General features: G+C 37.4%; 1 protein-coding gene across 1 annotated transcript in view; it reads right to left on the reverse strand.

Annotated features, from left to right (window-relative positions):
- NHLRC2 (NHL repeat containing 2) overlaps positions 1–18,149 on the reverse strand; it is a 33,799-nt gene that overhangs the window by 7,847 nt on the left and 7,803 nt on the right. Inside the window, exons 4-10 of the mRNA XM_032117136.1 lie at positions 15,769–15,890; positions 14,542–14,671; positions 4,436–4,535; positions 3,774–4,005; positions 3,199–3,321; positions 1,907–2,116; positions 617–845 (exon numbers count right to left, since the gene is read on the reverse strand). Of these exons, the coding sequence (XP_031973027.1) occupies positions 617–845; positions 1,907–2,116; positions 3,199–3,321; positions 3,774–4,005; positions 4,436–4,535; positions 14,542–14,671; positions 15,769–15,890 (1,146 nt within the window). The remainder of the gene's footprint in view (positions 1–616; positions 846–1,906; positions 2,117–3,198; positions 3,322–3,773; positions 4,006–4,435; positions 4,536–14,541; positions 14,672–15,768; positions 15,891–18,149) is intronic.

Here is an 18,149-nt window from a genome sequence, read left to right on the forward strand (position 1 = left end):
AAGAAAAAAAAAAGGAGAAGTAATTTACAAATGCTTTTTTATCAGTCATTTAGAGATGGAGAGATCCATAGCACTATAGGTGTATAAATAGTACACCTAATTTAAATGCAATGGAACTGCAATTTCTCCTATACACTCTTAAAAGGATATTAAAATTTATTCTGATAAGCACAGGCAAAACTTCTTAAATTGATGGCTACCATACATTTGTATCAGAGATCTACGACACCAGGTAAGATATCTGCCATAAATGCATTAAACTGCAGGTAAAATGATGGCATTTACTGCTAGAATGAAACTTGAGTTCCACATTTATTTAAATATTTGACAGTACGTGAACTGAAAAATGATCTGCACACTACATACACCTAACTCATTGCATTGAGCCATAATGCAGCATGTATTAATTCAAACGAAGAGTGGTCTACCAGGTGTTTGGCTTTTTTCAATCTTTGCACTCCAGCTGTTAAATGCATCAACTCTAAATATCATGTGTTGCATCACAAGGTCAAACAGGAACACAGGACAGGGAGGAATATCTTGATTCATCAGATTGAGATCCCCTGCACTGCAGGATGTGCTGATTTAATCCACTTCCCATCCTAACCAGAGACTTTACCTTCTGCTGTGATAAACCAGGCACTGGGAGCTTCTTCATTCAGTTTTGAATCCGGAGGAAGAGTCAACTTTAATAAAAACTGGATTGTCTGGCCAGGAGCTACAGTTAATGAAGGAAGTTGAACCTTTGGTGCAGATTTAGGCAGTCTTGGAAGGTTTGTTATTTTATCCTTTTGTACAGGCAGGTTATCTGGAACATCACATGCTTCTGGCTTCAGGATAGGCAACTATCAGTAGAAATCAAACAAAATGCTTATTTTTATTAGTACTGAAGATAAATGGGCTTTCACAACACAGTCACAGTTTCAAAGTGACATATTATGGCTATTGGCCTAAAACTTTCTGACAGAGTGCAACAACACTATGATAAAAAAGAAAAAGGGAAGGACAAAATGTTTCCTTAAAATTAAAAAACCCTGATTAATCCAAATAAAAGCAATATTTACTCTTAAAACCATAAAACCCACAGCTACTTTACAGAATCCCTTAACTAAAATTTTTTACAGTTGGAATACATTTTTGCTTTAAATAAAATGTAAATGTATTTCCTTCTAATTCCAGTATTAAATTGCATGCTTCAGTAATAAAATCCAGGATTTTAACTGTGCACATTGCACAGTAAAATAGAGGAAAATTTCCAGAAAAGACACCAACAGGTTAAATGATATGAAAATTTAAACACATACTAAGACTGTGTACTATTAAATGCAAGAAACATATGAGAAGACATCAGGACCATTATGTCATAAATATAGGTATTTATATATTTGAAAAAATCATTAAGACATAGTGGCATTGTGAGGTGGACATGAGCACAAATTTGTTTACAATCAAATAAAACTCAATTATGACAGTGGTTTTGATTTGACAACTTGAAAGCCCATTATATATCTTGCTGTAAGTCACTACCTCCCAAAATCATCTCTTACAGCTTAATTACAGGGCTTGGTAATTGATTTCACTTCCCTTTTTTACAAAGTGTTCATGAAATGCTTTTCATGCTGAAAAACTGGGCTGTACCTTTTAATGACTCACATTTCTGTATTAACCTTTTCTAGAGAGTTGTCACTTTCTGTTTTCATGCAAAAGTTGTCTTTCTGAAGACTGAGGCTTTCAACAACTGTGCTAACAGGCAATGTTTACTTGCCTGATCATCACAAAACATCCTGTGAATACAGCTACTGTACCCAAAGTCAGCTGTATCATTTTTATAACAATTGCTGAAGTCTGTAATAGTAATTTATATCAAAAGACACCACTATCAGCCTGTTTAACAAGTATTACTTGCCATGGAAAGAATTTTTGTTTCCAGATCCAGCACTTTAATCTGATGATTATTTGTGTCTGCAACATACATCAGGCGGCCGTTTTCTTCAACACACAAACCTCCTGGTTCATTGAAAGCTGACTGTGTAAAGCTGGAACCAACAACATTGCCTGCTTCTCCTGTGCCTGCCAGGGTAGCACAGTTCTTCATCTTGGGATCCACAACCTTAATCTAAGACAGACAAAGACAATAAAAGCTGCTCTGAGAAAACCAAGCAGGATTTAGATGTTCTGTATTATCTCATATCCCACATTTCCAGTAGTCAGCACTGCTTTTTGAGTACCTCAGATACCAGGTGTGCATCCTAGAGGCTGTGTTATCACTCTTTACCAAGGAACACGTCCCGTCTTCCCCCATCCGGACCCCCTCATGGACTTCACTTCTTCCTTTGGTCTTCACTCAGGGCTCCCTCCCATAACTTTGAAAGTACCTACCCCTCTGCTATAAAAGTATGCTGGATGACTTGTTTTTCTAATGTTTGCTGGCTTTCTAGAAACATTGCAAAACAGTGAGAGCATAACGAAATTGGCAGGCTAACTTGTAGATTATTTTTCTTCTACAAATAGATGGGCTTCTTTTCAAAGTAATAGCAAAATAGTTTATAATGTTTTATACAAGATCTGAAACAAAATATTATTTGCCTTAAAATGTAAATTAGCATTTAGTGTAATATACCTTACTCTTCAAACCAGATTACTTCTCTTTTAGTGCATGTAGTCAGTGTACAGTTAAAAACCTTCTAGACATGAATGCTTATATAACATCACATAAGAACGATCACGCAAAACAATGTCTCTTATCCCAGAGTTCCAAGGAGGCAACCCCCAATACTTCTCAAAACTTGGATGGCTTTTTTAAGGGAACAGCAAGTCCTCTTGCCCTCTCAGTTTTATCAAACCTACAGTATATTCCTGACTAAGCACTCCTAAGCTCTTTCATTGTAGTTCAGCATCTTTGGGAAGGTACATGGAAAGCCTTTAGTCGGAACTGTAACTTGGCACTTTGAATTCACCTTCCCCAAGAGACCATTGTATCAACACAGAAGAATGTGACAGCAAAACAATAGTAAAGAGAAGGATTCATAAGGGAAGGAAGAAAGGAAGGAAGGAAAGAAAAAGAACCCACAAAGGAACTCGTGTAATTCATTTCCTCGGCTTAACAGAATTAACCACAGTCTTTGTACATTACTAAAATAATTCTCTGTAGTAATAAAAATTTCCAACTCTGTATATAACAAGTTACTATATGCTTACCTTATGGTTATAGGAATCTGCCACATAGAGCAGCTTTCTTTTCTTGTCCCATGTTACTCCTAAGGGATGCTGCAGCTTTGCATTTATGCCTGCTCCATCCACATCACCAAAGGCAAACAGATTCTGAAAAATTATTTTATTTAATTAATACATTTGATTATTCAATGTGGTCATGAATTTAAATGACTGTAATTAAATGGAAATTCACTAACTTAAAAAAAGAATCAAGACAATTTCAAAACAAGGATACTGAAACTTGGAAGTGTGGATGCTAACCACACAAATGGAAACTCTCACAGCTAAGTTATAAATATGAATCCAGCTGATTTAATGACCACACAATGCTGAATCAAATTGGCTATCTTAAGAATAAGTGAAGTAATTTCTTATCTAAGGAGCAACAGCCTGCACTACCATCTGAGCGTCACAACTGCCACACATTTGCATTCCAAGCAGTGAAGTTAAGAAACTGATGGCCATGGAAACTGATTTACCCTCTCACCCCAAAAGTGGTTCCTCCAGGTCAGGCTTGAGAAATATTAGTAGGGCAGTGTGGGGAAGTTTGAAGTGATTACCAATGGGTCTCTCTCTCCTCCTACAAGGTGCTTCACTGCCCCGTCCTTGAGTGAGATGGTTCGCACGGTGCTGCTCTCGCTGTCGGCCACGAACAGGCAGTTCCAGGGCTCCTCAGGGGCCAGGGAGAGCCCCGAGGGCTGGGCAAACCCTGCCTTGTGTGGGTAAGCGTTGTTCCTGTTCTCCTCATTCCCACTCCCAGCAAAGCGAAGGCAGACTCCTTTCTTTAAGTCACTAAAGGCAAATAGCACCCGATTTCAACCATGAGTTTGAAATAGCTCAGACAAGATGAATAAACAGAAGCTACAGAACAGGCACTCGTGAGTTATAAAACCAACTGGAATGCAGCAATGAGGAATTGCTCAATGCCTTGTGCTAACTTTTATATCACTTCAGTACATTATTCATTACTAGTTACCTCAGTAAATGCAAGGAAAAGTAACACTCAATTATATGAGTGTATCTTACCAAGGCATAGCTGTATAGCTAAGGTAACATCTTTCATTTCATCTAACAGATGTGGGAAAAGGAGACAGACTTTTAAGCATACAAGCCTTTAAACTAAATTATTTTCAGTTTAATTTGATTACCTCTCTCTTTGGGCTCTGAAAGCTGTTTATCAAGACAAGCAGCAACTTCACATTTCTCTTAGTAAGTTGCTTACCTTCCCTTTGGTAGTTTTCCACCTTCCAACATCAGTGCCCATATCTGATGAATGCCTGCCATTGCTATCCATAACACATCATCTTCCTGTGCTCCTGAAACTTTTAGAAAGGGACACAAAAAATCAGATGAAAAAACCCCATTTTGCAAATGTTTTACAGAACAAAGAAATCATCAAACCAACTCTGCTGACCCCCCTTACTTCAGCTTATCTTCCCTATGGGGGAAAAAATAAAACACAACCAAAAAAACAGAGCAAAAGAAAGAGAGAGAGAGAGAGACAGAGTCTTTAATCTACCAAAACTTGCTATTTTTCTTTTTTTCTTCTTGGTATTTTATTCCCAGGGGTTTACAAATTGTGTGTTTAATATTCCTACCTGACAAAGGCAACGTTTCAAGTGGGATTTGCTCTTCGCAACATTCTGCTATTGTGTTTGTTTCGCCTGTTATTTTTGATTCATACCAGTCAACAAGTACATACCTATCTTTGCTAAGCATGGTTTTGGGGTATGCAATCTTGATTTTTTTTTTTTTTTTACTACACTAGTGACAAAATTTGATACTACAAAAAACTACTGGGTGTTGTTTACAGGTTTTGAAAGAAATAACCATGGCAGTACCATTGTACATTATACACAGAGGACATCATGTTTGAAGCTAAGGGTCACTGATGCTCGCTCTGCAGAGCATCAACTGCAGTTTATTTAAACAGTAAATGTGACGTGGGCATTTCCTAATTTCCCCCTGAAGTGACCACCCAGTTTCCAAGTTGTTCTCCCTATGCACATGTAAACGTGGTGTCACAAACGCAAGATGCAGACCTGTGGAACAGTGACTTTCTGATCAAGAAGTGTTCAAGTATGTGTCAAGCATCTATTTTTTTCAACTTGAAGTATAAAACTACTATTCAGCAATCCAAGTCTATAAATAACTACACAAAGTTTGCCCAGATAATACTTCACAAAGAAAACTATACAAGGGAAAATTGAAGAACATAAATGTGCTCTATAGCTTTAAACGTAATCACATTACAGCAGTAAAAAATGCATGAAGGAAGATTGTGAAAGACAATGAAAAAAACTCCCAACAACCCAAAAGCAAAATAAATTTACTTATTTTAGTCTTTCCTGAAAATCTTAAGGAACACAAAGCTGACATTCAAAAACTGCTTTAAAACGGGGACAGTATTATCTTTTTAACACCGTCCCATATAGTTATAAACAACATTAACAAATTTTTTCTAAATAAATGTAGAAGGCATTGGAACAACCATCAGCCACTCAACAGAAAAATACCTTCAAATTGCTCACAGAAACTTTTTATTCACATGAACTTAAAAAGCACTGTGCATCTCAGAGCTGTTCCTGAAAACAATCTCATGGATAATTCCCCTCCCTCCGCCAAAAATATTCTGGAGTTTCAAAATAAAAGCAATGTTATGTGAAACGCTTGCAAACATTTTAAATCTGGCAAGTTAGTCCAAAAAATGAAATTACCACCATTCCCCAACAGAGATTCTGCTGTTCTTCTTCTAATCCTAAATCTTTTCTACACTATGCACCACAAGAGGGGAAAAAAGGCATCCTTCTCTCTCCAGAATTAACTTCTTTATACTGTGAGCTCTCTTCAGAACAGTACTGGTATGATTTTAACAGAGCTTATCACCAGCATTTTCTGTTTCTTGGATCAATATACAAGTTCCCAAGACTATCATCAAAGTAATTCGGGTAACTCTTTTCTGCACCTCCGTGCGGCTCCATGTTGTTACATAAACTAGAGCACCAAAAATGAAAGTCAAACTTGCGAAGTACCTAAAAGCTTTTTCTTGATCAAAAAACGTTTGCAAAATAAGTGGCAAAGCACACATTTTATAAATTACCAGAAAAGCTACCAAAGCTCCAACAATGCCAAAAACACTCCAGTATAAAAACCGAAAACAACACCTCCCCGTCCCAAAGTCTCACTTTTTGATTAGAGCTCATTTCTAAGAGATTTAAATTGAGAAAATAGGTTATGAAATCATTTCTCTACTTCCTATATAGTAACTGCTCAGCCTCAGAATTTTCTATTTCCATTATGCATATCTTGCACTTTCAGATGTTACTATTCTAAGTATTCCAGAATGAAAACTGTTAAAATCACTGGTCTATTCAGAAAGTGAGCTTTTTTATCTTGCTATGCTTTGCAATTCATTCTGAGTGATCTCAGAAAGTTTTGTTAATTATTTAATATTCACTTTATCCACCAATTAAATGAGTCAGACTTGAACTGAGCACTGTTGAAAAATCTGTTCTGTTCATCTATCCAATTCTCTAACACCACATACTGAAAACACCCCTGTAACAGCTAGATGTTGAAAAATTGAAAAGGCTTCTTACTCTAATTCTGCATACAGCAAGACTTATGAAATATGAGAAAAAAGTACCAATATTAAATTCAAATTTTAGTGACTATGGAAGATTGATAGAGAGAAGATCTCTTCTTCAACTAGAGAACAAGGCTGTAAAAATAAGTAAGAGCTCCATAACTGTCATAAATTTTAACACAAATATTTTCTACCGGATGGCCATTAGAACAAAGAGAATGGATGCAAGCATGGAAACAGCACACAGTCTTTGGGGAATTGTGGAAAATACGTCAGAGCTTTAATAAAAAAAAATTATCCAAACCCAGAAAATTAATGCTACACAGCTAAGGTATTCTATCACACAATGGTCCTCACAATGGTTTAATGTTTTATGTTCTGAAAAAAGAGGCAGAAAAACTTTTTCTTTCATGACAGAACAGTTTAAGGACATCACTATTGTTATTCCCGTACATTTCTTGCAGGAGAAGGGGGCCAGGGAGAGCCAGAATGCTAAAATTATGGTAATGCCATTATTACAATAACTCCTTATCATGAATGGAAAGAATTTATTTCTAAAGAATTTATTATAAAACAACATAAGAGAACAAAGCAATTCTCTTACATTTATTCAATTAAGCACCACATTCCAACCCATCTTGAGCTGTTTTAAAAATGTAGTGTAGTTTCTCCTTATTAGGGTATGTGCTTTCTTATCTGTAGTGTGCCTGTATCCAAGCGAGGTATGGCTTGCAAATGGGATACACTTGTGTTATAAACATTCACTAATAGTGAACTACAGCTCTGAGTACACAAACATTCCCCAGTGTATGATGCCTCAGTTATTGTACAATGCTGGAGCTCCTGAATCTGCCTCTGCTCGACCTGTGTGTTAAAAATTCACAGTCCTGTCTGTTCACAGGCACATCTTCAAACAGTCACTAACACTGCTGACCATTACTGGTGAGTCAACCTGAATGCACAGAAATTACTTTGTTTGGCACCAATCAAGAGTAGTATCTGTTTGAAGGGATTCCATTCCCAGGACTATCCACACTTCCAGCTTTCCCTGTCTGGGACTGCATGCTTCCAGCCTGGGAATAAAAAGCCTGGGAATCAAAGTTATATTTTGTGGCTGGCATCACTGACATTTTCTAAATAGACTGAAGTCTGAAAATATTATTCCTGTCTCCTAATTTTATCTTTGAAGAAACAAAAAGAACCTAGGAAGAAGTCTGTTGGTACACTCATCCTCTGGAAATTCACAAGGAGCAAAAGGGGCTACACAACACACCCTGCAGTCCACAGATAGGCACGAGCACAGTGAATGCATGTCTCACCTGCTCTTCAGTCAGTGGAAGTTCAGAAAATTAAATGCAAATCTGACAGAAGAATAGAGAACCAGTGTTCTTCAGTGAGACACACACAGCAAAGCTCCAAAGGAATACTTTAGCAGTGAAGTCTGGACTTTTTAAAGTACACATCATCCTTTTTGGATGACTAAAAATCAGCGTTCTTCTTTTCTTTCTGTGCTACCTGGCACTCTTTCACACAGTGTTGCATCATGCAAACAGCACAACCCTTATGAAACAAAATGCTTCTGAAATTTTCCTCCTTAGTTAACATACCTTCCCTCTCATTAAGGGAAATCCTTGGACTTAGATACCAAGGGGTGTCTTACAGTGGGAGATAATAGAGAGCTAAAAATGATGACTGTAAGGAAGTACTTTTTATTTCTTTCCCAAGTTTTCTAACTCAGGCCTTCTAACTGTAATAGCAGTAAATATTTCCAAAAAATCCCAAGCAGAAGAGATAGCATTTGCAAACATAAAAGAACTAATTTGGATTATTTAGTGTTGGGATACATCGCTATAACTACACAAGGAGCTAAGTCTGGGTATGTGTTTTACTCATTCCTAATTAAGCACAGCAAACACACACACTTGAGGGTACTTCAGCACCACAGTCTCCCTTGACTTCCAACACCTGCATTCCATATTCAAAAGCACATTCAGCCTCAAATAGTTACAGTTAAAAAACGTGTCTCCTTCTGACCCCAGCATGCCTGACAAAGCCTCTCTAACACTTGTGTGTTTTCAGCAGTTTTGCATCTGAAATTAAGAATTGATACACCAACTAGTCTTTAGAAATGTGATGTTTAATTTAAACTTCTTTATCATGAACATAGATTTAATTCACAGAATGAGACTATAGACTGTGGAACCATCACTATAGAGAATGAGAACCATCACTCCAGGTACAAACACGACACTTTTTTTACAGAAGGCAGTTTCAAGTCAAGGACTTCAAAAAGATTCTAAATTTGACAGCTGCTAGGATGTCAACCCTGCTAATCCAAATGCTTCTTTTCTACTGCAGAAAGTAATCATTGTCATTATGCATTTCCTCAAGACATAGAGAAGTCCAACTTAGAAAAGCAGTCTGTCAAACTCAATTGAGTAAGATTACTGTTGAATATTCAGTCACTACACTCCCATTATATCCTTACATCAAGACTTCAGTCTTTGAATGTCACAGGCATGTTTATACTAAAATACTGACATAAGTCCCTCATTTCTTGACCTGTTTCTATAATGAACATGTGAAATACTAGTAAGTTTTGTTACTACTACTATTCAGCAATACTTATAAACCCAAAGCAAGACGGGGTAATGTCCTGCTTCACTGCACTCCTGCCCTGTAACTACTTAATTTTCTATTTCTCAAAAGACTTTTTCACCTAAAGCAGTTCTTACACAGGAATAAAACCTTATTATATATCTTTCACTTTACTTCACCCCTCTCTTTAATGGAGTTACTTCTTCTTTGAAATTCCAAGAATCTAAAATAAAAAATAATTGCTATTTACAAGTAATTTAGGATCCAGCTCAACAAGGAAAGACAGACAATGTAGTTTTTTGTCAGTGATGTCTCTTAACATGATTTTCTGTGGAACTAAATTTGTATAAGGGCAAAGCCAAATGGGGTATCTTTAAGCTTGTACTTTGCATAGGAAACTGCTAAAGAGATGAGCAGGCCTTTTGCATTCCAAATAAATCCACATTGCTACATCATGCAGTCATGTCATATATGCATGTATCTTTGGAAGAATTCAAGCTTTGATTTGTCCAGAAAAATGGTTCTAAATTAATGCCTGATGATAGCAAAAGCAGCTCTTTCATTTTCAGCTATAACCCAGGAAAATTCCTTTCACAGGACAGTGACGGCCAGAGCCTCAATGACAGAATGAGACCAGACTAGGAGGAAAAAGGGTGACACGTAGAAGAAAGCATCTCCTCAAGATAAGACAGTTCAGACATAAACACCTCATGTATAATCTGAGCTCAAGCAGGAAGTGCTAATTGCTTACTGGTTAAGTGATTTTTAAAATTTTTTTTACATTAGGAAAGAATCACCATGAGTAATACAGGAAAAAAAAAAGTGTTTGCTGTGGAATGCAGTGGTACCAAATAACCCTCTAGCAGAAACACAGAGAAGGATGAAAAATATCTTACATACTTTTGCCTTTTAAGGGCTATAAAAATTGCACCAGTATGGTAAGGTACTGTACTTTCATTTAAATCAGATCTACATAATACTTAAATTAGGTAAAAATTTCCAACAAGTTTACTGAAAGCATGGTCAATACTGTACTTGGGACTTTCTATAAATAGATTACAATCATGCAGTTTAAAACCAGATTTTGGAATGTGAAACACATGGTTATGTCACCAAGCACAGGTCATTGTCCTGCTCCTTCCAGCTAGAATGCAGCTATCAAGAACATTTCACGCTCAAATCAACTGTGCATTAAAGTATCACTTGCTTTCAACACCCACTAAATAAAAATAGAAGGGCACAACAGAGAAAGCTAAAAAAGCACACAGTAATTTTGTAACGTATTTTTAAGCCTCTGTCCCTTCCCTTCTATTTCCCACACAATCTATATCAATGCAAATTTCAGCACCAACCTCAGCAAAGCCAGAATTTAAGCCATGGAGTTCATTCAAGAATTTTCAGAACACAAGCTCAGTGGCCACAGCCAAAGAAATAAAAAAGATCACAAGGAAGAATACTCTGTCTGAATCCTACCATATGTTTTGTCTCCATTAGCTCCCCTGCCTCAAAGGAAGACATTTGTGCCAAATTTCATTTAAATGGTGTTTCACACTCACTTAATCTCTGTCTCAGACTTTGGCATCTGTATAGAACAGGGCAACAAAAGTCTACTTATGAAAATACTATGTGGATACTTAAAAGAATGCTACATACTATCGGTCCTGAATATTAGCTTATCCATGTCCTCAAACTTTTTCTCAGTATTTTCCATTTCTCAACCACCTATATATTAAGGTTTTAAACAAAAAATTAATTCTTTCAATTGATCAATATATACTCTAAACTCTATGTAGGAGTGAACTCAAGAAATGTCAATGATAGAGGAAAAAACTTTCTCTCAAGAGGCAATCTTTCCTCTTTGAGACTTTGAAAAAGGTCAGAATAAGCTTTTTAATAACCTGCTTAAACATTTAAACTTCCTTTTTCTGCTTAAACATTTAAACTTCCTTTTTCTCCCTTTCATGTTCTGACTAGCATGGCTTTGGACACTAAAATGAAACTTCCAGAAATAGCACTTGTTTAAAAATTATAAAATCCATATTTAAAAAAACAACTAAAAATCTATCTTCTGAAACTGCACAGAGTTTGTGCTACATAGATCTAAGGAAGATGGGAAAGTGTGGTGTTAGCTACCACATGACACACCAGTTAATACAAAACTCAAACTTTTAAAATTTGCAATAATGAACGTACGTTGTTGAAGTACGTTACCTCCTGCAACTTGCACAGAGAGATACAAGCATATGTAAAACAAGGACACTGCTGTGTGAATGCACACAAAAGTAATTTTTGAAACTCTCATAAATTACCTCACCCATCCAAATGCCTAAAGACACTGGCACGTGAGTTTTAAAATTCTGACAACAGGGTATGAACTTGTAGGACAGCACTCTGAGAGGCACGAGTGCACTCTATGTTATACTGCAGAGGAACAGAAGATCCCACTATGCTCAAGCAAGTTGCAGCTTAGCAACTTGCAACTCAACAATACAACCTTGGCAAACTCTGCTGCATTGCTGGCAAACTGTTTTGATGTCTGGTAGCAAACTAAAAAGTCACTGCAGCTTATGACAGCAAAAAATATTTGTTAGACTTGCACTGCAGTCCTGGTTCCTCATGCTCTAGGACAGATTCCTGTTCACATTCCACTCAATATAACTGCTCATTTTTACAACTCTCTCTGGTTATTATAATTCTCTAAAGAATTTTAGAATTTACTGCTATTACAGTAATGTATATTTTCCCCCATTTTATCTATTAGGCTTATTACCCTCTCAAAAAAAAAAAAAAGAATTCAAATTGATTTAATCTCTGCTTAACTGACAGCTTATATTATATTTTGTAGCAATCTAAACAGGCAACTGACTAGTAGGTTCTAATTGAATATGAAAAAAATCGGCACCGGTCTGAACAAAGTGCATTCAGAAGATCTGATTTCTATGCAAATGCTTATTAAAATTCAGCAGTCAATGCTGAGCAGTACAGATGACTAATCCTCTACAGATGACTAACTCAGTAAATACTATGTTCATGTTGATAAAAATTATCATATCAATTAACATTTAACAAGCAGAGCTCTCAAAACTAAAAAAAACATCATATTTAACTACTGACAGAAGCATAAAAAAGCATCATAAAAAATTAAAATTATAGGATACTTTGAATAGCTCTGTCAACCAGCTCAAGTTTCTGAAGTACTAATCAGTTATTAGTCTCCTCTTTGCTGATCTGTGAAACAGCTCTGCAATAACATCCCACAGGGATCAGCTTTCTGGTTCAAGATCTCTTGAAAACTACACCATCTAGCCACACAAGTCTCCCAGTTCACAAAAGGAAAAGCAGATTGTACAAAATTCAGTAAAAGTCATGCCTGCATTAGTAGCAGCCCACATCCAGTGAGATTCTCTTCCAGGTGTTCCTCCTTGATCTTCCAAGTAGGATTCCATATGCTTACCACAGATTGTAAGGGTTGCTGACCAGACCTTTGAGAAAAGGCTTTTTTTTTTTTTTTTTCACAAGACATGTTAATAGAACTGTTAAATCTGAAAACATATCCCAGTTGCTTCCCCAAGTACTCAAGGCTGCTGGTGGTACTCTGTCTATACTGACAATGTCTTTGTACCAGAAGATTCTACACTGTCAGCATTTCTGTATCAGCCTCAATGACCTGTTGGACCAAGGCCAGAGGAGGCCACAAGGATGAGCCGAGAGCTGGAGCAGCAGCTCTGTTACGGAGACAGGCTGAGAGAGTTGGAGTTGTTCAGCCTGGAGAAGACTCTGGGGAGCCCTTAGAGCAGTACCTAAAGGGGTTAAAAAAGAACTGGAGAGGGATTTTTGATAAGGGCATGCAGTGGTAGGACAAGGGGGAATGGCTTCAAACTGACAGAGGGCAAATTTACATTAGAAATTAGGAAGAAATTCTTGACTGTGAGGATGGTGAGGAACTGGGACAGGTTGCCCAGAAAAGCTGCGGATGCCCCGTCCCTGGAATTGTTCAAGACCAGGCTGGATGAGGCTTTGAGCAACCTGGACTAGTGGAAGATTTCCCTGCCCATGGCAGGAAGGTTGGAAAAATGGTCTTTAAAGTCCCCTCCAACCCAAACCATTCTGTGATTCTACGTTCCCTTACACTTGAGCGTGTTTTCCTCCCTCATAACTGACACAAGATTTTAACAAATGCTTCCACATCAGTAAAATATTATAATTTACTAAACTTGCAAAGCACCTCTAATTTCAAGATATTAGAGGTAAATCATGCTACTTCCCCACCCTGTTCATCTGCAGATTAAAGAAATCCCAATATTGGAAGTCAATTTTTCATGTCTGAAATACCAACCTATGGGTTTTATGTCACATCAAAGCATTGTTCTGTCATGGTTAATAAATTGGCATGTGCAACCTCTAAATTACAATGAAACAGAAACATGAGAAAATTGTGTTTCAACTCACAGTCAGCAACAGCTGAAAACTTGGCAGTTTTGAGATGCCAGGCTCAGGTGTGTGTTCAAAGTGAACTGGGAAAGAAAGCTACTTAAGTCCTCAGAAGGTGATCCTTGTATCCTATTATGCAAAGATTTATTTCACCTCCTGACACTTGCAAGGTTTGTGCTGAGGTATTCCTCTCCTATCTGACTGACTCTATTGTGATCTTGAGGCTAAGGATTTTATGTCACCTAAACAGGAATAAACAAAGGTCCCCAAATAAAATTATTTTTATTTCCTAAACTCAAATATTTACAAGTGGTCAGACACATCTGTATAGTCAAAGAAAGGAACTTCTAGACAATGCTCACTTCCTGTAAAATCTACCTGTTGATCTACTAAAGAAAAAAAAAAATCTACCCTCAGATCTACTGATCCTGGCTTAAAGCACTGGCCTAAAAAAAGCAATCATGATTTCCTTCTGTGTTTGGATGCAGTAACTACAGAACTTTATGCAAAAGAATTTTTCTTCCATCAAGTAACATTTCGTGATCCAAAGCAGAACTGCAGTTACCATTTGCAATTGAAATTATTGTGTTTTGGACTCAGTTTTATATTACATCTTTACCTTTTCTATCTCAGATTAATACCAAAACAGTAAAAAATTTAGCCAACAGTCACACGTGTAAATATGAGATGTTAAAGCTCAACTGATACAGTACTTGAATTTCCAAAGACTACATCCCACGGAGAGCTGATAGGCTGTTCTTCTCCTTTTGCTCCTCCTTCCTTATCAACACCTTGTACCCCAATGCCTGCTACAGTGGTCACCATCTGCGACTCCAGGTCAATCTGTGTGAAGGAAAATGACACATTAAATGAATGTATGAAATTCACTTGACTGAAGTTACAGATAATTTGAGCTAGGTGTCAAAACCAGAGAAATCCTAACAAATATCAGGCATTTGTTTATGTAAGAAAACAATTAATTTTACCACAGTGCTTGTTGATGGACAGGGAGTATGGGGGTGGGGAAGCAGCAGGCAGCATGAAAACAATGTACCTGGAACTCTATTCCACGTGCAACAAAAATTAACACTGCTCTGCCAGCATTTGCTCAATGGCTGTACAAGAAAGCATCACAAATTTCTGGATAAATACTTAGATAAACTGATGTGGATGTTTTATTTTAAAGTTATATACGAATATGACATAAAAACTCAGATACTGTAACAGTATTTCCCATCGCCACATAAAATAATCTGTACAAAGGCACCTCAGATGGATTAAGGGTGCACCTCCTCTGATCACAAATGGGATACTGGTGAGGACCCGAGTCCGAGATCTTCTGAGATGCACGGAGTACTTTAGATAACAAAGCAATATTATATTCCATCACCAAACTTAACTTCTGATTATCCTACATTTGACCTAACCTAATGTAAGATCCAATTCCTACATGCTAAAACGTTGCAAGTTCTTAATCAGAGAGAACACACATGCAGCCAGTTCTGATATCAGGGCAGTTACCTGTGTTTTAGAAACCCAAACAGCCAACGGAAGTTTGGATATTCACTGCTCCACAGCAGTACAATAACTTTAGATAAGAATCTGATACTACTGGAAGTGAAACAAAACCAGTTTTTGCTTCCAGGACTAAGAATAGATGTTTCTCAAAACAGGAAAGTAAGAGTGACTAGGAAAAAAAACCAAACCAAAACCAAAACCCTGTTATGCTATAATAAGTAGCCAACCTCATCTCCATTAGCAAGGAAACACAAAAGTATACGATCAAAAACCCTGCTCAACAGCATTTCTTTATAAGATAGTGGACCAAATCTCCTTTCTGATGTTATTTGGAGAGTAATTCGTGTGGTGTAAACTTTCACCTGTGTAAGTAGAATAAAGTGTAAGAGATTAAACTTTGAATTTCCTTATGGAAAATTTACCTTTCTAATTAGGTGATTTTCTGTATCAGCTACATAAATAATATTATTTTTTATAGCGATCCCTTGTGGTGAGTTGAAAGCTGCCTCTGAAAATCCTCCATCTCTCCTTCCACTGTTTGGACCTGTAAATAAAACACAGCAAACTCAAAAGTAATTTTTGAAAAAAGTCACCTTAAAAATAAAGTGCATACATTTAAACCTCTAGGATAATTACATATTCCAAGAGCTGCTTTCACAGCACCTTGTACATTTTACACTATTACTATCTGGAGTAGTCTCATTTTAGCCTCTGTGCTACTTAATAAAAATAGCCTGGTGCTATTAAGTTTGTAACTCATTCTGCAAAAGTTCTCTGCTTAAGCTCATATTTTAAAGAGAAGTCTTAATAGGGTTCTAAAATGTTCTAGAGGAGTCCTAATAGGGTTCTAAATTGCACTAAAGGACAACAGCAACAATGGAAAACAAAAATAAAAAACTACAGCTTTTTTTTAGTCTTGACTACATCAAAGCAAGCCAGGAAGAAAAAAAAGTCCAAAGCTCAACTCCATTTCATTGGTCTAGATTTTGTTGTAATCACAAATGAAACTAATATTTTATTAGCAACATTTTCTCATTAAGAACACTAATTAGGAAAAAGGTGATAAGGAACTAATTACACAAAAGAACAGTAAGAATGATGGAGTGACAGACTTCTGCATAGAACAGTCAGGAAATAGAAAGGAACATAACAGTGTGAAGGTAAGCACCGTATTTCAGAGGAGGTAGCATTTAAAGTGCATTAGCAGGATGTGTCAGCAGAAGACATTTAGGTATGAGTTATGTGTGTACCATGATTTATGATGCAAATAACAATTTCAACCTTTGTGCATGCCCACATTTATTACTGCATTATCAACTTCATTACATTATTTTCTGCCCACTGAATCATTTAACTGAGTCACTGAAATACACAAACTTTTACAACCTCCAGTCAGAAATCAATTTAGACCTTGTCAGACAAAAAGGACTGAAGTACTGGTGTGTCAGATTCCAGTAGTTCCCCTGTGAGTGAGAGGGTGCACATCCCCATGGAAGGGATTAGCACACCATGCCACAGGAAGGAGGGTGCCAGTTTGGAGCTTAAGACACTCCTTCTGAATTCCTGTTTAATGACTGTCCCAGAACACTAAAGGGTAACTTGTAGCCGGAAAATTCATCTCACATATCAAGCAGAAACCAAATTCTCTCATTTTTGTCATGAGAAATTCTCTTTGCACATCCTACTGGAGAAAGGTATTTAGACTAATGCCTTAATGATAAATCAGATTAACTTGAATAAATAGCCTGTCTAGCCAATGCAGTGTTACTTCAAATAGCAAATAGAATTTTTCTTCCCTTCCTTAAACAGCAGAGTCACTGGTATTCTTATGAGATTTGTAGGATCCTGCCCTGGGGCAGGCATTAGTCAATTCCAGACTAAGTAATACAGGACACATCAGCACACAGGTCCTGATTCTGAGACATAAACAAACCATTGTTTTCAATAATTTGAGGATACAACCACTTCTTAAATTTGTCTATTACGGTTGTCCTAACAGTTACTGTGGTGGTGCAAGTGGCTGCAGCCACCCTGACCCCTGAGGGTAAAACCAAGACCAACTTACAGTGGTCAGGCACCGAGGTTCAACAACTCACTCTGCAGTTAGGATGAGAACCCATAACCCCCCCAGTTCTGTGATCTACATGTTCCTATATGATTGGTTCATGTTTTCCACTCCCTATTTTATATATTAATTATATATATTAATCTTATATATTAATTATATGTTAATATTAATTTCCCTTAGTTAATATGCATAAGTTCCAGAAGCGTCTGTGTTAATCGACACCCCATTGGTTCCTTCCCTAAGTCCCTCCTCTGTATTAATCCCATTGGCTCCCTCACTGTACACCCCGCCTCCCTTGCCCCATCCCATTGCCTGTATCCCTTATCCCCGCCTTTCCCCTCCCCACTATAAAACCCCTGGACATCCTCAGATTTTCGGCTCTTCATCCCTGTCCCTTCACCTGAATAAATCTCTGCGTGGAACCTATACGAGGAGTCCCCTCCCTTCTTCTTTGTCTCTGCCTGTGTGTCCTCCAAGCAGCCCAGGAGTAGCTCCATCGGGTGAGGAGCTCACTCTCTGAACCCCTTCTGTGTTCAGTGCCACCTTGTACACGGCAGTGCAGCTAAACCTCCGGGCTCCTTCTCTTCTGGCTAGCATGCAACCCATCAGGTTATGTACTCGGTGGACTAAGATGTAACTTGGACCATTTTAATAGGTTTCAAAAAAACCCCAACGCTGAATGTTTCATTTGTGAAACAGTAAAGCATACAAAGAGTGTGCAAATTGTCTTCATTT

The sequence above is a fragment of the Corvus moneduloides genome, chromosome 8 (genome assembly GCF_009650955.1).
Source record: "Corvus moneduloides isolate bCorMon1 chromosome 8, bCorMon1.pri, whole genome shotgun sequence".
NCBI lineage: Eukaryota > Metazoa > Chordata > Aves > Passeriformes > Corvidae > Corvus > Corvus moneduloides.